Source organism: Leptonychotes weddellii, chromosome 15 (genome assembly GCF_054177405.1).
Source record: "Leptonychotes weddellii isolate Sample4059 chromosome 15, ASM5417740v2, whole genome shotgun sequence".
In the NCBI taxonomy this organism is placed as follows: domain Eukaryota; kingdom Metazoa; phylum Chordata; class Mammalia; order Carnivora; family Phocidae; genus Leptonychotes; species Leptonychotes weddellii.
In genome coordinates this window covers 32,281,261-32,306,013 of record NC_138383.1, presented here as the reverse complement: position 1 = coordinate 32,306,013, position 24,753 = coordinate 32,281,261, and the positions used below count along the sequence as shown (strand labels likewise).

The window sequence follows — 24,753 nt, the reverse complement described above, 5'->3', positions numbered from 1 at the left end:
CTCTCAATTACAAAATATCAAACTACACTATGGAGAAGCTCACAAGTAAGGACAGATCGCAGAGGCAGGTGGCAAGAGGTGGGGTGTGATCGAAGCAGTGGTTACAAATTTTCACAGGAAGCTAAAATTATCCAACAGGTTGTGCCCTAATGTTAGCACAGGTTAGACTAGTCACTACCTTGGTGGGCGGCCTCAGTGTGTTTGGGTTCAGATTCTACACGGCAATACGATTTCTTCCAGTTAAGAGTTCTTGGCTTGCACCAATCACAGGGTGGCCAGAGGGCCCCGGACCAGTCTATTAGTTTTTCAAAATGCTGTCGTAGACCTGATAGATGTACTGAGAGACTTCGGGAGCTCTACATTTCAGCGACAGCTGTTAGGAGGAAAAGGAGAAGATTAAGATGGAGGCTGGCATGAGCTCAAAAGGTATCCAAGACTCAGTTCAAGAAAATCTCTTTCTGATTCAAAGAGAGAGGAGCTTCTATCACTGAGAAGCCAAACCAGGAGATTCTGTTAAGAAGTTCTATGGGTTTTACATTTTCAATTTAATCAATGTCAAGTTGTGCTGTGTTTCCATCTACATTCTCTGTGGGACCATGAGGTTAGGAATACTAACACTAAATACCAAGAGTAATACTAAACACATCAAAACCCCTGACTGTAGGGGCATAGCTGCTCCAAGGCTTTGCTAAGAGTCACAGGGGTTGTTACCAAATGAGAAAGGAAGGGCTAAACCCTAACTCGCTGGTGGTCACTTCAGCTGCCTGCCCCAGCCTCCCACTCAAACAAGGATGCTTAGGTCAGGCCCAGTCCAGGAGGGTGTACAATCGAGCGAAATAAAAGTGAGGTCCTTTCTGTATTACACCGAGGACAGCAAACACGCTGCGAGGGAAGGAAAACAAGAACACAAGAGACTTAGTATAAGCAGACAGCAATTCCTGGCAACAGCTTCCTCATGTACCTGCAGCCTCCTCCAACAGGCAAAACGGACACTCCTGCCACCTCGCTTCTTCCAGCCTCACAGTCACCAACCCAACACGGAAACAGTTAACATGATTTCAGTGTTGAACACTGAGGTTTTCACTTTGGGGGTCAATGAGCACAAAACTTAAACCCAGATTTGAAATCTTCGTATCAGATTAGGACAAATATTATTGACAATAACATAACAGTAGAAGCCTGCAAACTGCGTTTAGAACCAGAAAATTTAACGTTTGCTTTCTGCATTACAGACACCATTGTCCGCCTTTATTAGGGCAGACAGGCAGAAGTTGTCTTTCGCCACATAGCCCTATGAGATTTGAGATTATTTTACCTCTTTATTCCTAGAGACACCAGATGATTTCACACAGTACACAAAAGGTGAGAATATTTTTGGCAAAAATATCAAGCTATTGGTCAGCCCTGAATTTCTTGAAAAAACTCACATCCTCAAAACTGAAAGTCAAATTTAAAAAATACAAAGAACAGGGGCGCCCGGCTGGCTCAGTTGGTAGAGCATGTAACTCTTGATCTCAGGGTTGTGAGTTCTAGCCCCACCTTGGGCACAGAGATTACTTAAAAAAAACCCAAAAGGCAAAAAATAAAACTAAACCAACCAAACAAAAGAACATCAAAAGAGGCTCTATTTATTTACAGCTTTAATAGTCAGTTTCTAAGGCACTTCCAAAGTTGCTGCTTGACATTAATCAGGAAGACAATTCTGACAAATGTAAAAACACACACACACACACACACACACACACACACTCCCAAACAAAAACCCCCAACTACTTTAAGAGTATAAATATGCATAGAAAACAGCTCCCTACTTCGGTCAAAGCAGCAGCTATAGGCATGTCCCTGACTTTCAAGCTCCCTATAGAGGCAATCCTCCTCCACAGTCTCTCCACTGTCAGTGTTGAGGAAAATTCTTGTGGGAGAGTAAGTGGGTTCAGAAGAGGAGGAGGAGAGGAAGCTAAAAAGAATAAGAACAGCCTTTGGGAGTTAACTCTCAGACTAAAGAGGGGTGGTTCCTCTCCCCCCAAAATATTTCTTCCACATCTTTGTAACAATACTTGAAGATCTACCAGTTGGGAGACTGATTTTTTTTTTTTTTTTGGTTCATGACTGATAAGGAAATGTTGCCTTCCTCTACAAAAACCCGATCTGCCAAGGCTAGCACTGGGGGGGCGGGGGGGGGAGTAGTCATGGACTGATCAGGCCTGGACTCTTGAGTTTCTGCTGCTCTCTGGGGGGGTGTTGATGAGGAAGAATCAATCTCTCCCTCTCTCTCCCCTTATATCATACTACCCCCAACCCAACCCTGGCCTGCCAAGCCATGCCAACCTTTAACAAAGGGTCAGGTTTAGACTTAAACTCATCCTTGCTTTCCAACTAGTACAGCTAAGACAAGCTAGAATGAATTAAAAAAAAAAGAAAAGAAAAAGGATTTTGCTAATTCCTGAAGAAAGTAAAAAAGGGAAACATACATAAAGAACAAAGCAGCTAAATAATTTGACTTATAAAATAAAGCTAGGACTCTGGGTCTCATTTTGTATGACTCCTAAGGGAAAACAGACCTTACTAGGGTTTTAACTTTTGAACTGCTGGTCTATTTATGCGACACATCTTTAATACCAACCACTCAGGAATGTCACCCAACTAGACCCATCAAGGAAAGAAGAATCACCTCTCATGGCTAAGTAAGCCAAGGACTTAACACATCCACTTCTGGTTTACAGTTTGGAACACTTTCCCACCAGAGACAATTTATCTTTCCAAATAAGATGTAGTTACTTGGAATGATGGGGCCTCATCCTTATAGGATAAACGTTTAAATACTATAAGGACTGGGTGGGGGGTGGGAATAATTTATTAACCTCTTAGGAGGCTAAGGGACCATTGGTCCTCCTGCCATTAGTACTGGCTCAACCAGATTTCCTTCCTCCTCAATACTGGAGACAGATCAATATTGTAATGGGTGTTTAGGGTGATGGAGAGAAGGGAAGGGGCCCAAGGGATTCTGAAGTCTGCAGCACCATTTAGGTGAATGGATTAGGTCTGTGTCAGATGCTGTGAGGGAAAATTTGGATTGTTCTGTGGACAGAAGGAACCCAGTCACCAGATGGATGGAAAACAGGAAAGAGGGCAAGGAAGTATAAACAAATTTACCATTTATAAATATAAGGAAAGAAGGGAGGTGGGTGTGGCTATAAAAAGGCACCGTGAGTCAGGGCACCTGGGTGGCTCAGTGGGTTAAGCATCCAACTCCTGATTTTGGCTCAGGTCATGACCTCAAGGTCATGAGATCAAGCCCCACGCTGGGCTCTATGTTCAGCGGGGAATCTGCTTAAGATTCTCTCCCTCCCCCTACTCTTGCTCTCTCAAATAAATAAATCTTTAAAAAAAAAAAAAGGCACCATGAGGACAAAATCCCACTGGATTATTTCTTACAACTGCACATAAACCTATAATTATCTCAAAATAAAAATTAAAAAAATATATAGGGGGCCCTTTCCTTTTGCAGCCCTTACTGAAGCACCAGCAGCCAAATGAAGTTCAATCCCTTTGTGATTTCTGACCAGAGCAGGAACCGTAAAAGGCATTTCAATGCACCCTCCCACATTTACAGGAAGATTATGTCTTCCCCGCTTTCCAAAGAGCTGAGACAGAAGTACAATGTGCGATCCATGCCCATCCGAAAGCATGATGAAGTACAGGTTGTGTGAGGACACTTTACAGAGGTCAGCAAATTGGCAAAGTCGTCCAGGTTTACAGGAAGAAATACGTCATCTACACTGAACGAGCGCAGCGAGAGAAGGTGGATGGACGACTGTCCATGTGGGCACTCACCCTGGCAAGGTGGTTAGCACTAGGCTCTAAGTGTACAAAGACTGCAAAAAGATCCTCGAACAGAAAGTCAATCTCACCAAGTAGGAAAGGAAAAGGGCAAATATAAAGAAGAAACAACTGAGAAGGAGCAGGAGTGAAGTAATCTTATATACGACTTTAAATAAAAACTGTTAAAATGAAAAAAAATATTTATGTAGGTGAAGAAATGTCCTTCAACAGGTGAATGGGTAAGCTATGGTATATCCATATGGGGGACCACTACTTGGTCATAAAAAAGAACTACAGATACACACTAACAACCTGGATGAACGTCAAGGGTATGGTGCTAAATGGGAAAAATAAATCTCAAAAAAGGTTTCACACTGTAAGAATTTAAATTTATATAACACTCTCAAAATGACAAAATTATAGTAATGGAGAAAACATCAGTGGTTGCCAGGGCTTAGGGCTGGGTGAGAGTCTATAAAGGGAAAGCAAGAACAGAATTTGTCCATGGTGATGGAATGGTTCTATGTCCTGACGGTGGTGGTGGTTATACAAGTCTACACACATGTGATGAGACAGCACAGTGCTGTACACTCCCAGACCACCACCATCAACAACAAAATATAGTAATGTACGACTTGGAAAAATCTGAGTAAGGTCTATAGTTTAGCTAATAGTGTTGTACCAACATCAATCCCCTGTTTGAAAATGTAGTATGGGGGCGCCTGGCTGGCTCAGTTGGTAGAGCATGCAACGCTCGATCTCCAGGTCATGAGTTCAACCCCATGTTGGGCATGGAGCCTACTTAAAAAAAGAAAAAGAAAAAGAAAAAGAAAAAGAAAAAAAAAAAATGTACTATGGGTGTGTAAGATGTTATCAATGGGGAAAACTGGGTGAAGGATACATGGGAACTTGGAACTATTTTAAAATTTTTTTGTGGGTCTCAAATTATTTCAAAATAAAAAGTTAAGAAATTTTAAATTATGTTTAAGATGGTGACATTAAGAGGTCCTTCTCAAAATTCTTGCTATCCTTACAATGAATATGGTAGGAAGGGTCAAGAGATAACCTGAATTCTAAGCACAACACACCTACCAACAAATTACATGATCTTGGAAAAAGTTGCTAATCATTCTTTTTTTTTTTTTTTTTTTTTAAAGAGATGGGGAGAGAGGGTGCCTAGGGGGGAGAGGGAGAGAATCTTAAGTAGCCTCCACGCCCAGCACGGAGCCCAATATAGGGCTCGATCTCACAACCCTGAGATCATGACCTGAGCCAAAATCAAGTCGGACACTTGAACTAACTGAGCCACCCAGGTGCTCCAAGTCGCTAATCATTCTTAACTTTGGTTTCCTCATCTGCATACTAGGAGTAATCAGCTTCTTTAACTTAGCTGAGATGAAAGATTGTATACAATAAGATGGTGGATGATAAACAAAACAAAACACACACACACTCTCTCTCTTTGAGCACCTTTCTAAGGAAGAAAATGGGAGTTATTTTACAAGACCTTGATTTTACAGTGAAGACCAGCCCTTCCAGGAACAGCACAGAAGGGCTTTTTCCTTTCTTAGGGAACTCAAAGTAAATGATGGGGTAGTTTCTTTCCAAAAAAGACAAGACTGTTGGAGGACAAGGTGGGTGGGAGGAGTGTCTATTTCATGGAGGAAGCCTGAAGTTTCCCACTCACAAAAATCTAGCTTGATAGGACCGAGCATGCGTGCACGCGCGCACGCGCACACACACACACACACACACACACTCTCTCTCTCTCCCAGCTGCTTCAAGGGAGGGAACTAGTGGGGAAAACATCAAGAATTCTCAGTTCTGGGTGGTACTATTCCCTTGATGAATGCTAATGAAAACAGACTTGGCTGTTAAAATAAAGGAATGCGGTCATAGGCTTTTCTCAGCTAAATGGCTAAAATGCCCCCTTAGTCTTCTGTTCAGCTTCCTCAGTTATTCAATATTGAACGGTATTCTCTTCCGTCCCTTCCTTCAAAACAGCCTAAGAAGCTTCAAAGATAACCGAAGAATAAGATATTGTCCCCAACCCAAGGGCTTTTATATTACAACAGGCGATGACAGGCAGCATCCTATTGGGAGATCACACTTCACAACAGCAAACACATGTCCGGTGCCTGCAGTGTAGTCTTTGTTGTTCAAGGCAATCGCTCCTGCTCTAAAAATATTGCCAGGATTTTAATTTTAGTCCAGTATGGTCCTGAAGGAGTTTTTCCAAACTACAGTCCCCTTGCAGCCTTCCAAAGGTGTGCCCCAGTTTTGCCTCACCTTTCTCAGCACGGTCTTTGGGGCATACATGCTGCTAAAAAAAAGGCTCATGTGTCTAGGACTCTGACAGCCTTAGGTCATGAACTCTTAAAAGCAGGAAAGAAGGCCTTCTTGAAATGAGCTATGGAGACAACCCTCTCTGAGAGCAGCTTGTCAGAGCACCACATGCACAGTATTGTGAGTCACTCAGCATATACCAGGGGAAGGAGTACCGCAGCACTCCTTAGAGAAGGTCTTCCAAGGAGGTCACTGGGGACTTCTTGATTGACTGCTTGTTTTGGCTATCTGGGATGTGAAGCACCTCCTCCAGGTCTTTCCACCGTGCTAAGAACCCATCTCATCTACCTCGAGAAAGGACTTACCGTATAATTTGGGTTTCCTGGCTGGATACGTAGCTCAGCCAAAATCCAAATACCATTCGTGAGCTTCAGGGATTGGTACAGCATGTCCTGCCCTTCCACATTCCTCTTGGCAATAGTATAAACATTGTTGTTTTGTAATTTGCTGGAAACAGTGTCTAGGAACACAGATTCAAAATTCAATACCTTCAATTAAAGTATCAAACAAATGCACTTTTCTGACATCCTTACAAGCCAGGTTACACGTGTACACAGTCTCCTGAGAAGTGCTGTCACGCACACACGCACGCACACATTTCAGAAGGCCCTTCTCCCACAATAGCACAGGGTGAGGAAGAGGCTCCGGAAGTGCCTAACAGATTCCAGGACAGAAAACAGAGTAAGGTGCAACTAAACACTAGTGAAAATATTACCTGTGGAGATTATGGCGGGTCAGCAGAGTGGGTAATCTTTTTTTTTTTTTTTTTTTTTTAAAGATTTTATTTATTTATTTGATAGAGAGAGACACAGTGAGAGAGGGAACACAAGCAGGGGAAGTGGGAGAGGGAGAAGCAGGCTTCCCGCCGAGCAGGGAGCCCGATGTGGGGCTCGATCCCAGGACCCTAGGATCATGACCTGAGCCGAAGGCAGACGCTTAACGACTGAGCCACCCAGGTGCCCCGCAGAGTGGGTAGTCTTAAACTAGGTGCTACACAGATAAAAATGCTCCGAAGAGGGCAAGGACAGCAATGGGTGTATGGGTGGTGCCACGGTGACTGCCGTGTTGGCATTCATTTCTGGAACACTGATCCCAGAGCTACAGGGATACACAGACTGATGACCAAAGGAACACACAGACTGATGACCAAATCCACATTTACTCTCTACTTCACCGTGAGCCACTCTGGACTCATGTGCCAGGATCAGAAAAGGGCACAGAGTTGCAGAAATCCTGCAAGTCAAGTTTATTAACCTGGATGCTTAAAAAAAAGATTTCTTAAGCCTGCAGGGAATATCATGCCTCCAAATAAATAAAGAAAAAGTCTCAACAAAAGACTAAGAAAGCATGAAGTTGCGCTAAGATGACTGCCACCAGGCTCTATATACCCTGAGCTGTCATAGCAGAGGCCTTTGGAGTCACCAACCCAGGGTGAGAACAGGTTGGTGTTTGGGGTCCTCCCTGCGACTACCACATCAAAGAGACACGAAGGTCTGCAAGGAAAGGTCATTTCGCTCTCTCACTGCTTGGTCTCTCTCTGCTAAGAGGAGAGATGCCGAAGCATCAGAGAAAGAAACTTGAAGAATAGAGACGATAAACACTGCTTCTTTGTTGATAAGTTTAGGATGTTCATTTCTGATGAGAATTCGAAATTACTCGTGCTGACTTCAGGAGTTCTCCACATAAAAATCCATCCTATTCTGTTGTGCTCTCTAGGAAAAGGATGCCATGATGGCTGGCCTCCCTGCTCTCCTAGAGAAGCTCTCTGAGCACAGGGACCCTGGCGTTTTTCATCGCTGTGCCTCCCACGGTACCTGGGATATAAGAGGTACTTGCCATCAACCCCCGTGAAGAAGCCTCTGACTCTGGGGCTGGAGACGCCGGGCTAGATGTACTGCCATTGGCATTAGAAACCCCCACCTGCTTGGATGCTGGCTAATTTTGGAAGCAGTTCTTCCTCTCATGTCTTTTCCTCACATTCAAACCAATGAGAGCTCAGGGGAGGAGGCACAAAAGGCCAGTCACTAAACATTTGCACCACATTTAGTTGTGACTTGACTCTTTCCCTTTTCCCTCCAAGGTTTTCACCAACAACAAGCAGGGCAGCTATAGCTTAAGAACCGGCTATCTTTGAGGAGCTCAAAAGTCTATCTCTGGGTTGTTATATGCAATACGTGGAGGAGGGGGCCTCCACGTGCTTTTTAATCACCTTCTCAGGGGTCAGGCAGTTCTGCCACCTTGGTTCCCATAATGAAGGGCTCTTGCAGCTTAGACTGAGTTGCTAGGCAACACCACCAGCTGGAGTTTGGCTAATGCGTTTTGACAGGAATGTCTTGTTTTAAGACATGGGGGGCTTGTTTTTTGTTTTTAAGATTTTTTATTTATTTATTTGACAGAGAGAGACACAGCGAGAGAGGGAACACAAGCAGGGGAAGTGGGAGAGGGAGAAGCAGGCTTCCCGCCGAGCAGGGAGCCCAATGCGGGGCTCAATCCCAGGACCCCAGGATCATGACCTGAGCCGAAGGCAGACACTTAACGACTGAGCCACCCAGGCGCATGGGGGGCTTGTTTTAAGTTGTAAAATCCATTCCTAACTTTCAAGGCTCCTGCCCATTTCCAAGGAAACAGAACACACACACAGGAGCCTTTACTGAAAAGCCGCCTTGCTGCACAGGCACAGACATATTCTAGACCGTGTATATAGCAAAGCCCAAGTTCCTACAGACTTCTCGTCATGTCACCACTTACGGAAGAGAGGACAGGCTAAGAAATGGAAGCACACAAACACATTCAGCCTTCCAAAATTAGAAAATGGGGCAAACAGCCAGGTAGAACAAACAAGTTGAATGAAGGTAAACTTTAATTCATTTAGGAAACATTCTGGCCAGAGACCTGGCTCTGCTCCTACAGAATGGCTGTATAGAATTTCTACCAGAAGACTAAATGAAGGGAGGGCTCTAGAACATAAGTATGTGTGAGTCAATTTTTTTTTTAAAGATTTTGTTTGAGAGAGAGAGAGAGAGAGAGCGCACAAGCAGGGAGAGTGGCAGGCAGAGGGAGAAGCAGGCCCCCGCTGAGCAGGGAGCCTGGCATGGGACTCAATCCCAGGACCCTGGGATCATGACCCGAGCCAAAGGCAGATGCCCAACCAACTGAGCCACCCAGGCGCCCAATTTTTATAAATCTTAGATATTAGGTTTGAGCTTGAGGATATAGAGATGAAAGGGTAATGAGACTATGCTAAATGTTCCTGTTAAGAATACCAACGGGAACCAGATGTAAGGAGGCTTCCCAGCCACACTGGGATACATTTTTTTTTTTAAGTTTGTTTGTTTATTTATTTTTTAAAGATTTTATTTATTTATTTGACATAGAGAGAGAGCGACAGCAGGAACACAAGCAGGGTGAGTGGGAGAGGGAGAAGCAGGCTTCCCGCAGAGCAGGGTGCCCGATGCAGGGCTCGATCCCAGGACCCTGGGATCATGACCTGAGCCGAAGGCAGACGCTTAACAACTGAGCCACCCAGGCGCCCCTATTTTTTTTTTTTTTTTTTCAGTAATCTCTACATCCAGCGCTGGGCTCAAACTCACGACCCTGAGGACAAGAATCGCATGCTCTTCCAACTGAGCCAGCCAAGTGCCTCTTGACTGGGATACACTTCTTGACAAGATATCATAGTTTTTCCTTTTACACACCTGAACTCCTGGGAAATCAGATGTAATCTTACCACTGTTGTGAGAATCTGAGAATGAGAAGGAAATGTAAAGACACGGAGCTCTGCCCCAAAGGAGAGAATAAGAAAAGATGTCAAATAGGTTTATATTTGCTTCCAGTTGTGATTTCTTCTGGTTCATCTTCTTTCCCAAAGCTGGCTCTTTGAGTCTGGGGCCTAAACTCTGAGGAGGTGTGAATGTGGTCTTCATCTTCCTACTTTAGCTAAGGTCACACTTCTTCCAGAAGCAGTAAGAGGGAGGATGGTACTCGTATTAGAGAGTGGAAAGGGGAAATTTGCACTTGGGGCCAACCAAATCCAAAACTAGTATGACTGCCAAAAACAACACTTTTTACTGCTTGAGCAACCAAACTATATTTAAGTGCTGGCCAGCGAAGCATTTCATTTATGAAATGTCCTAAAGATAGGGAGGATTACAGCAAACCAGAGAAACAGAACTCACCCCTACCTAAGTCCCCACACCAGAAGAAAGATCCGTCCCTTACTGTAGTGCCTAACTAGTGTTTAGAGACACAATATGCCACTAAGCTTTTCAGAATAAACAATTTAAAAAAACATGCTTGTAGACTGCTTGCCAGAAAGATTTCCTTTCTAGAGCTACAACTAGTTCTTGTGCAGTTAAGACAGTGGTCCCAGACATATGCTAACCCCAAATGTAGCTATCATGGTAGGCTGTAAAACAGATTCATGCAGAACTCTTGACACCAAAAGAGATGACAAGTGCTAGGAAGCAGGGAGGCCCATACGTTAGTGCCTTCAAGATTTAAAATTTTCTAATATTATACAACTAGTGGTACCACAAGCACCCCTACGTACATACCTTTCTATTAAGATCTGATTAATTATTAAGGCTTGGGAAGAGGGTTTCTTGTTTCTTCTCTAGAAAGAAATGCAAGAGCAAAAGAAAAGGCAGAAGGCTAGGTTGGTAAAGTCCTTAAAGCCTGTGACTTCCTATAGCCCTCAGAGTGTTAGTTCCATCTGTCAAAATGTCTACTCTGGCATAGAAAAGCTATTTAAAGTGTTGGTGCTATTGTGATTAGGGCAGATCAGCTGGAAAGGATGGTATTTTTAGCTCCCAGCTAGACCCAGGGTGTTGAATCAGAAGGCACTAAACCTGGAAACATACTGTTAATAGAGCCCTCAGGACTGGAAGGAAATGTAAAGGCCAGGCCACTCCAGACCTTGGGATGGATGCAGAGGAAAAGCTAGAAAGGATTAGTTGCAGGAAGTGTTCTTGCAAGATTAGCAGTGATTTCGTGTGGGAAAATGATGGCGTTGGGCTCCCAGAGAACAAAAGTGGCCGTTGTCCCTTCCACTCCATGTGCGGTGCGGCCATAAAGTGGTGTGTCACTGAGAAACTGATTTGCTGGTATTTGGAGCACCCAAGGCAGTGAGGCACTGGCATGAAGCCATGGCAGAACTGATCGGAACTGAGTTTGCTCTGAGAAACTGTGCCAGGCTACAGCAGAGGACACAGCCCCACTGGGAGGAAGGCCAGACACCTCCTCTTTGGCAAGATCATAAATGTACACCAAGGTTCAATAAGGGTTCAGAACTCCAATCTGGAAGCAGGGGGATCTTTTCTATTATTTTGGCAGGCCAGACTAAAACCCTCAGTCATCCAAACTTCTCTTTTCTTTTTGAAAAAGCATTTCCCTTTCATACTGGATGTCTGAAACCAAATTTTTTTTTTTTAAAGGTTTTATTTATTTGACAGAGAGAAAGACAGCCAGAGAGGGAACACAAGCAGGGGGAGTGGGAGAGGGAGAAGCAGGCTTCCCACGGAGCAGGGAGCCCAATGCGGGGCTCGATCCCAGGACCCTGGGACCATGACCTGAGCTGAAGGCAGACGCTTAACAACTGAGCCACCCAGGTGCCCCTGAGACCAAATCTTCTTTCCAATTATTCTGTGCCTTTTTTTTTTTTTGTTCTCTATAGGCTAGTGTTCCCCAGATCATGCTCAAGGAACACTGGTGTTGGGGCGCCTGCCTGGCTCAGTCAGTGGAGCGAGCGACTCTTGGATCTCGGGGGTGTGAGTTTGAGCTCCACGATGGGTGTAGAGATTACTTAAAAAGAAAACCTTTAAAAAAAAAAAAAAGGAACATTGGTGTTTCACAAGATGTTAAAAATAAGCATTTTGCAATTTTAAATTCCATGGTCCATAAATTCAGTTCACATTGAGTTAAACATGTTTCCTCAATGGCAGACTCCTCAGCTTTTATGTGCACTCACATGCAATGGCAACTTCTAGCAGAGGCCCATCACATGCTACATTTTTCAGCTTTAACTGACACAGAACCCCCTTTTATTCTTTGAAGGACAAGTGTTCTCAGGAGAGCAATACATGAAACGTTGCCATAGGATCAACTACCACAAGAGTGACTACAATGAAGGGTCTCTTCCAAGCTGGGTACGGAAGTTGCCTCTCTAACAGGATCTGCTCTGGTTCTCACCAGGAGCCACTCTGGATTCTACACCTGACAGCTTCCTGAAGCACAGCTTATACCTTGGAAGGCTACCCAAGCTCCTACACTCATGAAATGAGGTTTGTGGTAACTGACTGTGAACCTCAGAGAAGGCAGATAACACTGTCATCTACCTAGAATATGGCACCAAAAGCAGCTCAATTTGAGTATGATTTTTTGGTGAAAATGCAGCAAAAATGTAGATTTTAATAAACATGCATACATAACCAGTCAGGGTGAGAAACCTAGACCAAGAATATGTTAGGAAGAAGGCAGATGTGTGGTGTTCCTGAAGAGAATCAACTCAGTAGTTACTACAATGGAAATTATAGAAGACTATCTGCTCAGACACCTCTCCAAAGGCTCAGGAGAAGCCCCATAAGAGAAGATTTGTCTGAACACAGAGGATGAATACATCGCAGAGCCCCAAAGACAAAAGTTAAAAAGAAAAGGTTGGAATGAGAGGACCGTGAGTTTCTCCCCCTTCTCTGTAGTCCCATATTGCCTCTTCCTCCCAGTGAAACGCTCTAGGGACACTGGGATGGCAGCACGCCGAAAACCCCAGACGAGAACCACCAACACACAAGAAGAAAATAGATAAAAGAAAGAGAAAGTACTGACTAAGCACCAAGGCTCATTTTCATTCAAACTCAGAAAGCCGTGCACTAGTCTCAAAAAAGAGTGACTGGGACCAAGGCAGGACAATGCGGAGCTCAGGGCCCCTCCATTCCCGAGGAAACTTCGTGAAACAAGCCCTATCACTATCAAGCGCTAGGGATTGATAGCTACTATTTCTCCTCTTGGGTTACTGCTTTGATGTTCTATTATAGTAATAAAATGAACTACAGAAGGGTCTGGGCTTTGTAATGATGATTAAAGAGGTTAGTATCATCCTATGAAAGCTGACACAAGGCAAGTAAAAAAAGGCTATTTTTTTTTTTTTTAAGATTCTGTTTATTTGTTTGACAGAGAGAGACACAACAAGAGAGGGAACACAAGCAGGGGGAGTGGGAGAGGGAGAAGCAGGCTTCCCGCTGAGCAGGGAGCCCGATGTGGGGCTCAATCCCAGGACCCTGGGATCATGACCCGAGCCAAAGGCAGATGCTTAACGACTGAGCCACCCAAGCGCCCCTTAAAAAAAAAAGGCCAATTTAATCAACTATGATGTGTTTTTGTTTAGTAACAAACACAAGATTCTACCTAAGGATCTCAGAGAGTCACCTTTCTTCCAATACCACAGGTTGATACAGAAGGAGAGAGTCCTTTTAATTCCCGGGAAGGGGCACATCCTCAACTGGCGCTTCAGTCACCTGAGGCTCACAGGACGATGCACACATAACACGACTAACACGGGTTTGACTACTGAAGAACTGGGTGGATGGACCCATCCTAGTTTGTTTCTGAAATCTGTTAGCTTGGAAGTAATCTAGTACCTGTATCAAAGTACCTGAAGTTTTTAAAGAGAAGTTTACAAGTCAAATATCTACCATACAACCACCAGAAACAGGTAGATGTGGAAAGAAGAGTTAAGACAAAATTTTCAAATATCTAATAAGATGCACATGAAATTCAGTCATTACTCACCAGCATTTAAATGACATTCCTTAATCTGAAACTGAAGTTCATTTTCATTGGGAATATCCTTCCATGTGGCAAGGAAGACCTGGCGCTCTGTATAGGGAAGCAGAGGGAAAGGAAGGGTGTGCACAGTCTGTCGAAAGTCTGATATCTGGTGCCTTACATAATTTCTCTTTTGGAGTTCTGGCTCTTATAACATATCCAGGAGCGGCCTGGAACTGGAGCCAATTCTCAGCTATGCAGAGGTGCTACACTCCACACCAATTAATCTCGTATTAGCAGCACTAAGATATACCGGGAGAAGTTGACATCTAGAGTTTAGTCTTGGCTCCACTGTTTTCCTATTTCATGACTTTGGGTAACTCTTGTGATCTTTCTGAGCCTTAATTTCATCATATGTAATTACATCTGTTCTGCCTACCCAAAGAGCCACTGTAAGAATCAAATCAATTAAGTGCCAATACAATTAATATGTACCAGTATAAGTGAGTTTTATTAGACGGTGGTTTCATAAGTAAGGGAAGAGAGAAACGTCAACAACCACATGGGGATTATTAATGTTTATTACAAATTATTGAATTCTTATTTTGAGACAGCAAGAACTTAGTACAGGGCTGGCTAAGTGCTCAATTTGCATATATTATCTCATCCAGCTTTTACAATAACTATTTCTGCTTTGCAAACTTGCAAGCGGAGACTCAGAAAAGTTAAGCACCTTGTCACAATCACACAGCGAATACACAGCCAAGGTGAGATTCAAATCCACATCTCCTTGTCACCAAACCACTTACTCTGTGCTGCAGTGACTGATTATTCAGATAACTGGCAATGTGATATAGAGACCAACAGCAAGGCAAGACCAACTGTGACTCAGGAGAATAAATATGATTAGCAAGTAGTAGACCTTTAAAACAGCCTTACCCCCCTCCCTTTTAAAAAAAAAAAAATCTCAAAAGAACTTGTACTTCTGGGCTATGCTCTGCCTGACATTCAGAGGAAGGGCAAAGGTATATTTGGCAGAAGGACAGGAGGATGTACTTACCCATTTTGCCATCTTCTACAAAAAGCACATTGAGTGGGATGAGGCAGCTGAAGTAAAAGACATCAATATTGTTTTTCACAGCCACCTGCCAGGAAAGTAACGAGGGAAAATTAGGACATCATAGGAAGCCAGGTAGGAGGGAAAGAGCGGTATGTGTCTAGAAATGTATCACTCTATTTCCTTCCTCTTTTAGACAGTTGCAGGACTCCCCAGATCAAGACCTACCAGCCCATATGCTGCAAAGCACATCCTTACTCATTCCACTGTTGGAGCACTCTGAGAACCTGCAACTCTACCTCTTTCCAGAAGGAGCCCCTGGAGGGATAAACCGAAGGCACAAGTTCTGCACCCAGAATAACCCATTCAGTTATTATTTGTTTCTATGGTTATTAATAGTAGCTCCTGTTACCACTTACTAAGTACTATTAATGATATTACTTCTAGTTCTCATTAATATCCCAAAGTAGGTGTCATTCCCCTCCCATTTTGCAGACGAGGAATGGAAGTTCAGAAAGATTAAGGGACATCCAGGGTCACACTGCTAGTGCACAGAAGAACCAGGATCAAATGCAAATTTGACTCTAAACCTTTATTTCTTCCTCTTTCCAAAGTAAATGGTGCCATACAGCCCCCACCCCCGCCCCAGATACAAGTTTTAAAGTTGTTTCTCTTATAAAATCTTGTTTCTTAAGCCCTACAGTTGGAAAAAGCTTGCTGGGTCAACCACTGTTAAATCTGATGACTAGAAGAAGGAAAAGCCGCAAGCGAAGAAATGCATTTTCTCCTCACAATACGAGCTTCTGATTTAGGTAGGCTGCAATTCTACCACGGCCCCTTCAGTTCAGAGCATGCTGTTTGTAGTTCTAAAAAGCTACACTAAGTACTTTTATTCAGGGGTGACACTAATTGGTGTATATACTCAGAAACAGGCAGGTTTCACTGCAGCGCATTACAAAAACCACAGACTGTACGAAGGGAAAGGAGGAGGAGGAGAACTGCTCTAAACCACCATTTCCCACTGGTTTCTGTCACTAATAACTCTCCCATCTATGCTCTTGGCATCACTGGAAAACATTTCTCTGGGCAAGTCCTATAATTGGTAACCATGCCTATTTCTTGTTTATTTTGCTCTAAGCAAATAAAGTAAAAAAGTGCTATCCCCCTGCCCCTTAGGGGCCAATGTCTACACTTCAACAGCATATCTAGTTCTTTATCAAAACTTTGGCTATGGGATCCAAATATGCTTTTTTCAAGTTCTTCCAGTTCTTTTGTGCTTATTATCAACTCATCTCCCCCAGCTTCAATAGTACCTTTATTTCCTCTTTATAACGTGCTTATGTCTACTTGACACCATCTTTCTCTTCTCTCTCTCCCAGAAGAGCCCATCAAATTACTTTCTTTGCAACCTGTGCTTTTCAATTACAAATCCCCTAGGAGTTTCTGACCTATGTCCCATAATCTGATGCCCAAAATGCTGAGACAGCACGATTCTCAAAAAGCTTGAGTCTGGTAAATATAAGCAGAGTGACTAACCCCTGGGAAGAGGTCCTCAAACATCCTTTTAGATGCACTCGAGCACCACTTGGAAAGATTTGTATCAGTTGTGGGCTGCCGGGAAAGAGGTAATACCTCTCTAATTCATCCGGTACTCAGCAATAAGAGAAGAACTCTTACTTCAAATAAGGGCACCAAGATCTTGAGGTAGTGCAAGGCTCTGTAAAGGGTATTTGGAAGGGAAAACTGGGTGGTGTAGGTGAGCCTGTCTGGGTTATAGAAAGGTCTTATGTGAAATGCGAGTGATTATCATTACTATCATCTTTGAATAAAAAGCAGTCTATTTCACAATGTGCCATTCATTCAAACATTCATTAAGGTTTACGATGTCCCAAGCATTTAAGATACAATGAAGAGTATGGAAAATATCATCTTTGTCCTTCAGGGGATTATATTAGCGATTCTTTTTTTTTTGTTTAAGATTTTATTTATTTGAGAGAAAAAGAGCGAGTGAGAGAAGGGGCAGAGGGAGAGAGAGAAACAGACTCCCCGCTGAGCAGGGAGCCGCCACAGGGCTCTATCCCAGGACCCTGGGATCATGATGCCAAAAGCAGACACTTAACCGACTGAGCCACCCAGGCGCCTCTATACTAGTGGTTCTTAATCAAAGACATATTGAATCACCTGGAGAGATTTTCAAAACAGATGTCAGGGCTTCATCCCATGTAAATAACAATCTAAATCTGGGACCTGGTGTGTGTATTCTGGAAAAAGTCCCTAGGAAAATCAACCAGATAAGCAATTAATTTAGAACAATGTCAGCTAAGAAGTCTGAATAGGCTTGTAAATATCTTGTTCTTTTGAGGGAATCCTTCTTCTAATTGGAGCTCTTTAACAATGGAAAAGACATGAAAAACTCCTCTAGGTGAGTAGTACTAAATCATTCTGCCCTGGGACCCTTTTGACAAACAGAAGTCGTGGACCCTCTTCCTGAAAAACGTTCATGCAACATTTTAACATACAATCAGGGGTTCCAGGACATCCTGAAGACTATCCCTGGACTTCTGCTCTAGAATAATTCTGAGAAGCTGGGACACCCAAATCAGACGCAGCAGACACAGTGGTTTGGGAACCAGACCAGACCACCTGATTTCAAATTCTGACCCCGGCACACTTACTAGCTGTGTGACTTTGGGCAAGCGGTCCTCAGCTCAGGGTCCTGTCTGCAGATGGAGACAATGCACGAGCTGCTAGGAGAAGAGTAAGTTAACATCTGCAGCAAAGCACTGAGAATGGTGCCTGGCTTACAGAAAGTAATAGAACAAGTGTTTGTGAAAGAAAAATTCCCTCGTTCACCATCTCTTTTACCTATTTATTCAGAATTTTTCATAATAAAAGATAACCATATTAGACGTAAGTGAAAAAACACTGAAACTCACAGCTCTGTACCTTCTTACATGTTGTTCTATCTGCTTAATATATTCTCCTGAAGCTTCAGCTGTCTGAAAAAGACCTACTTAATCTTAAGATTCAGCTCAAGCTTAAGATTTCTCAGGAAAACTCTAATCCCTCCCCACAGCACCCAGTGCATACACTTCTAGCACAAGATAAAGTAACTGTTTACATCTGCCTCACCCACAACATAATGAGCTCTGAGTGCAGGGGCTCTCACTTTCACTGGCATCCTAGCAGCATCATAAATATTTGCTGCATGAAATTAAGGGGAAGATGTTGAGCAAATGGAACGAAACACTGGTTTCCCAACCCCTTTTCTACCTCTATTATCATCTGTATGCATAACATAATCCCACTAACATGGCAAATTGGAACTCAACGAGGCAGGGATGACAGATAAAAGCTATTTTTATTTCAAATCACTGAGCTAAAATAACATCCCAATGCTAAGAATAACACAGGTAGTAAATCACAACCCAAATACTAGATTCTCCAAGGATATGCCAATCACTCCTTAGGAGTTTAGGCCAAAAAGAATCAAGGGAAAAACACAGTATGAAGCCAGTTCAATTCTAACCTGGACGGCAGCTCCTCTCAAATAGAACCTTAAAGAGTCAGCCTTAAAGAGTATAATATAGATTGCTTCAGAGCTTTCTTATTTTGAAATTCACCATCCTAACAGTTACAAAATAGAAAGACATAATCCAGACAAGCTGGAGAACTATTTTCCGAGAGCTTTAAAATCAATGCCTAGCTCGCCTATGGGAAATCAATCAGAACATATATACACCAACTGCCTTAGTATCTTCACCTGGATAACTAATATCTCAAAACGAACATGTCCCAAACCAATTTCTTGATCTCCCCTCCCATCCCAAAACAGAACCTCCTGCTGTCTTTCCAAACACAGTAAATAGAATACCACAAAGCCTTCTAATAGTCCCCCTGCTTCTGCACCTGTCTCCTCCACCCCCTATAACACTTAGCTTCCCCAGGCTATTCTCAACACAGCAGCCAGAGGGATCTTAAAATGTGGGTCAGCTCATAAATACCTCTCTGCTCAAACCTCCAATGACTTCCCATCTCACTCAGAATAAAACCCAAAGTTACAATTGCCTATAATCTGAAGCCTATTACCTCTCTGGTGTTATGTGCTGTGACTCTCTCCCTGCTAGCTCCATGTCAGCCACGGGGGCCTGCTGTTTTCCCTTGCACATAACAGGTACTCTGCTATCTTGTGGCTGGCTTTGTGCATTTGCTGTATCTTCCGTCTGCAATTCTCTCCCTCCAGAAATCTGCATGGCTCATTCCCGGCCTCCTTTAGGGCTTTGCTTAATCAAATATTATCTTTCCACATAGGTCTTCCATGACCAACGTATTTATAAAATCACACCACCCGATCTCTAACTCCAGGGCTGCCTATCCCAGTTCCTGCTTTATTTTTCCTCCACTGCCCTCATCTGACATACTATTTTACTTATTCGCTGGTTTATCGCCTGTCCCTGTGTCACACATACCCCACTCCCCAGTAGAATATAAATGCTATGAGAGAAGGGGTTTTTGTCTCTTGTTCACTACGGTATTCTGAGTTTCTAGAACAGTGACTGGTACAGAGCACTCAATAAGAATGCTACCTGTAAATTATACTACTCAAAGTACCTGAAAACCATTTAGGTTCAGACAACATAAACTTGGTCTAAAGTTTCCAAAAGGACAATACTTCCAAGTTTTTTCTAGCATACCTCCTTAATAGAGGAGGAAAGTATGGACGTATATACTGAGGTGGAAGTAGCAGGAAGGGTCAGGATTGGGGGTATAATATGAAGTAGCCCACCATAAGAACAAAATTTCTTTGAAGTTCCATGCTATTCCATAATGCATCTATATGTTTTAATATGAAAATGTGTTTATCCCTTTACCTTTGAGTAAGACTGATGCTCCAGGAAAAACGTGCCACGTGTATTCTTCGCTTCAAGTACCTCCTAGCAATGTGTTTAAAAACTGTGGATCATGACCAAGTGATGCTTCTTAAAATTAATACAGTGGGTTGAAACTGGTATAAAAAAATAAAATAGAGGGGCAACCGGGTGGTGCAGTCAGTTAAGCATCAACTCCTGATTTTGGCTCAAGTCATTGTGATCTCAGGGTTGTAAGATTGAGCCCTGCGTCAGGCTCCACACTCAGTGGGGAGTCTGCTTAAGACTCTCTCTTTCAAAATAAATAAATAAATCTTTAAAAAAAATAAATAAATAAAATGGAAAGTATCATAGTGCATCTCATGAAGAGTTAAGTGATGTTTCCCAAAACTGTTTCAGCTTTATGTGTTGTGTGTGTGTACTGTGTAAAATACATTTCTTCCTGTAAGTTTCCATCAAGAAAGTATAAAAGCCATAATACACACCATGTTAAGGGCAAGCAGTGAAGAAATGGATTCAATGGGCAAAGGAACAGAATGCACACCTCAGCTTCTGCTTGGAGGATGCCTAAAACAGATCACAGATGGTACCAAAGAGCAGATGACCTAATCCTCTATTCCTCTGCTCCGTCACGTGCAACATGTGGCCATGACAATATGAACTTGCCTCTCAGGGACATCAACAGGGGGAGCAAGTAGAAATGATTATGAGGCACTTGGAAAACACAAGAGCGGGCTATAAATGCTTAATAATAATAATGATTTTTAAAAGTTACTTTCAGTGGCTGCTGGGGAAAGTGCAGCCTGTCAGCTTCAGCCTGTAACCAGCAATTAGTTTCCTTCCATAGTATAGGGAGGCTGCTGCAGTAGCTGCAGCCTCTTTATGGTGCACAGCTGGAGACGAACAGGCTAAATTAATATTCTAACCTTGTCCCAGTGTACTCAGAAGTACTATAAAAAGGTACGAGATGAACTCGGTCTGAACTCTTGTAAGTGCGGCCTCGCACCAGAGAGAACCGCAGGAGGCACTGCCACAGGAAAGACCCAGGCAAATGGCACACGGCTCACCTCTGAGAGTGTATCATCTACTCTTCCATGACGTCACTTGTGACCTTTCCAAGTCTCTGAAGAATATTTTTTTCTTTCATTCCTCCTCTCCATTTAGCTTTTGGAAAGATTATTTGCAGGCTGGTCCAAGCTAGGACCAGGCAGTGACGCCAACCATCTCCAGTTCTCTGAGGAATGATGATTCAGATGTGTTTTAAGCACCACACCACCTAGTCCACAGATCCTCGGGGAATGGCTCTGAGTGACAGGTTTTTAATGGCACACAACTGTGTGATGTATGTCGTCTGAAACTCAAGCAGAGGTAACTCTTTCTGCTAGCTGCTGGAGTTACTAGCTGTAGTTCTACATTCCTGGTCAATGCCAAAAAAGTATCTACCATCTTTAGTATAAACATGGTGTTCCATTTCAAACTCCACTGACCAATAAACTGAGACTTCTCAGAAATTGAAGTTTAAAGGAGAAAAGATACTACAGTGAAAAATATAGCAGAAATAATCAGGAGACCTGCCACAGAAAGTGTCAATTTACTTTCCTTCTGATACTAATTAAATTTTGAACTTGAACAGCATCTTTCTTTAGTTTACTTCCAAGAGGGAGATTCAAACAAGAACCCTCTAGCTATATATTCTTTCTTACTCCACCCAACAAATGAGATGGGATTACCTGGCCACCGAGCAGCCCTCAGACAGTAACAACCTGGTGCATATCACAGATAAAAGCCATACTTGCTTACCCTCAGAAGGTTAGGACCTTCTCATTGTTAAGAGTGCGTGGACAGTGGAACTCCTTACAGGGAAAATGTGACAGATTCCCCATCTCCTGCTAAAAGCAGTGGCGCCGTGTCTCTAATTCCCTCTTGGGCAACAACATGCACTCCAGCATTTGAAGGTTCTGTGTTCAAATAGCTCTTAGAAGGGAAAGGAAAGCTCTGAACAGACCCGAGATGAGCTCTTAAACTGTAAATCCTCTAGTAGCATATGTAATTACGGGGCTTTAGAACCGCAGTGAGATCCTAAGAGCCAAGCTCTCTTAGGAGGCCCTGTTTTGAAAGGAGGTGAAAAGAAACCAAAATAACCAGGACTCCTCCTGTGGTCCCCATCCCGTCAGGAGATCTGCTTAATCTCAATCTCAAAAAACTCCCAAAGAGTTTACACCACGAATTAGAACAGATTAGAACGCAGGCCAACTTAAATCTCCAGAACACCAAAGAGAAGATGAAGATTGTAAAGTGGTATGGATAGATTAAAAGACTCTTGACAGATATAGATAGTTTAAAAGACTCTTGGATTAAACTGCCAAAATCTCGTATGGGCAGGGGTTAATCAGAATGACGACTGTCCACTGGAAGACCCCCAGGCAAAGCAGCAGCAGCGGCGTTAGACCTACTGGAATCAAACTGTGTAATTCTTTTGAAACTTAAACCAGACGCTCAAGTACTGCTTTAAAAAAGAAACCCCTCTCCTTCAAAGCCATTTGGAAACAAGGTGGATAGGTCACAACGTTCACACAAGACGACCATGTGGAGGCAGAAAAAGCAGCCTACCCATGGCAGTCACTCAAGCCACAAGCACCGCAGGTTGGGCCGAAAGCACAGTGCCAGCTTCATGACAGCTCACGCCATAGTGGATGTCAGCCTAGAGGGGTCTTGCCCTTTTACTCCTTATCTCTGAATTTATAAACAATCACACCCATTCCTACCAAAGTAAACTCTTCTGATAGCAAGTGAAAAAATTCCAGAATTGGGAAGTGCTAGACCATTAACTTTTAAAATTTTCTTTACCGTTCTCTTTCCCTTTAAAGGCAGAAGTTAGACTGTTCTGAGTATTTGAAAAAATTGTTTTCTAGCAAATGGAGCAAAAAATACAATGAATATCTACTGGCAAAAGACAACCTTTTTTGCTCTTCCTATTAAAATTTGTCTCCCTGTAGCTTTGTGTCTATCAGGATTATGAAAAAGGCTTCTTTCTAGTCTCACAGTAAAAAGGAATTGTTCAGCTCTAATTCCTATAGGCATCCAAATGATTTTGGTTTTCTCTGAGGCCCTAAGACACTTATAGAGCACCCTTTAGCTTCCAAATTTACTCTGAAAATATCATCCAAGATAGTCTTAGGCAATTAGGATAGCAGTTTAATAAATAGTTGCATGGTGGTAATTTGTTTTATTTAAAGTGGCACATAGACATAGGTTAGCAACAGAAAAAGTTCTCCAAATATTAGAACAGTAACATATTCTATTTTCCTAGTTATCTCCAATGTTGGAATTAGGGTCCATTAATGTGCTGTGCTCCTGCCCCTTCAAGTACTGATGAACAGAGTAAAGAGGCAACAGACTCTGTTTGCTTTGCCCACTTGAGAGAAAATGAATTTGAACTTGTAGTCCCTGATCAGAGTAAAATTGGGACTGAGGGGGACCTGGCTGGCTCAGTCGGTGGAGCATGTGACTCCTGATCTCAGGGTTTTAATTCAAGCCCCATGTTGGATGTAGAAATCACTTAAAAATATATATATATTTTTAAAGATTTTATTTATTTATCTGACAGAAACACAGCGAGAGAGGGAACACAGGCAGGGGGAGTGGGAGAGGGAGAAGCAGGCTTCCTGCTGAGCAGGGAGCCCGATGTGGGACTCGATCCCAGCACTCTGGGATCATGACCTGAGCCGAAGGCAGCCGCTTAACGACTGAGCCACCCAGGTGCCCTAAAAATAAAATCTTAAAAAAAAAAAAAAAAAAATTGGGACCAGGGCCAGACCCACTCAGGTAAAAGGAAAATAAAATCTTAAAAAAAAAAAAAAAAAAAATTGGGACCAGGGCCAGACCCACCCAGGTAAAAGGGCATTAAATCAGAGTCGGGGTAGGCTATAAGGCCACTGCGAAACAACAGGCAGAGACAGTGTCTGGGGATACTCTGCTCGCTAAGATGAGGAGATGGCCTTGCTGAGTTTGGTTCAAGAACCACATGCATCTGATATTTGTAAACACTTCCTTAAATGAAAACAAAAAGTTCATTCAACACCAAATATTTAAGTACTGTGTGCCAGGCACTGTTATTGTTCCGGGCACTGGGAGATAATACCAGTGCAGAAAAAACCCAGAGAGACAAAAACTGCTGCCCTTTTAGTTTGCATTCTAGTGGGAGAGGAGGTGGAGGTGATAATGAATAAGCACATTAAACAGTATTTAACATGGATAAGTGCTCTGGGGAAAAATAAGGGTAAGGGAGGGTCAAGAATACTGGGAGCAGACAGAGGAAGACTTGTTAAAAAGGTACTATTTTAGCAAAGGCCTGAAGGAGGTAAGTAAGCCATGCAGATATGCAGATTGGGAAAGGAACATTCCAGACATGGGAAACAGCAAATTCAGCAAATTCTGAGGGTCAGCCTGGGAGCCAGTGTGGCCACAGTGGAGTAGGAAAGGTGGGCCAGATGCAATCAATGAGGAAAGGCACGGCTAGATCACAAAGGGCCCTACAGACCACTGCTGGGATTTTGGCTTTTCCAATTAGAAAAAAGTATCAGTGCAAGTTCTTCCACATTGGTGGGACTCTAACAGGGCAGTGGTATAGCAAAAATTAAGCAGTCATCATAACTCTGATAGAACCATGCCTATGTGGACAGGGTCACTGGAGAGGGCAGCTGTGTGCCTCATAAGGAACCTGGGTCAACTCACTGATATGAGGAATTCTTAATCTAAGGAAACAAACTGAGGGTTGCTGGAGTAGGGGGTGGGGTGGGAGGGATGGGGTGGCTGGGTGATAGACACTGGGGAGGGTATGTGCTATGGTGAGCGCTGTGAATCGTGCAAGACTGTTGAATCACAGATCTGTACCTCTGAAAC

The 24,753-nt window shown here is 43.1% G+C and overlaps 1 protein-coding gene and 1 pseudogene across 1 annotated transcript in view; one reads left to right on the top strand and one right to left on the bottom strand.

Annotated features, from left to right (window-relative positions):
• The window catches only part of AP2B1 (adaptor related protein complex 2 subunit beta 1), a gene marked incomplete at its 5' end in the record, with an annotated part of 84,186 nt that continues 59,433 nt past the window's right edge, over positions 1-24,753 (bottom strand). The window contains 4 exons of the mRNA XM_081805344.1: positions 1-373; positions 6,474-6,628; positions 13,951-14,037; positions 14,987-15,071. Of these exons, the coding sequence (XP_081661470.1) occupies positions 299-373; positions 6,474-6,628; positions 13,951-14,037; positions 14,987-15,071 (402 nt within the window). The remainder of the gene's footprint in view (positions 374-6,473; positions 6,629-13,950; positions 14,038-14,986; positions 15,072-24,753) is intronic.
• On the top strand, positions 3,534-3,981 carry LOC115940724 (large ribosomal subunit protein uL24 pseudogene; annotated as a pseudogene).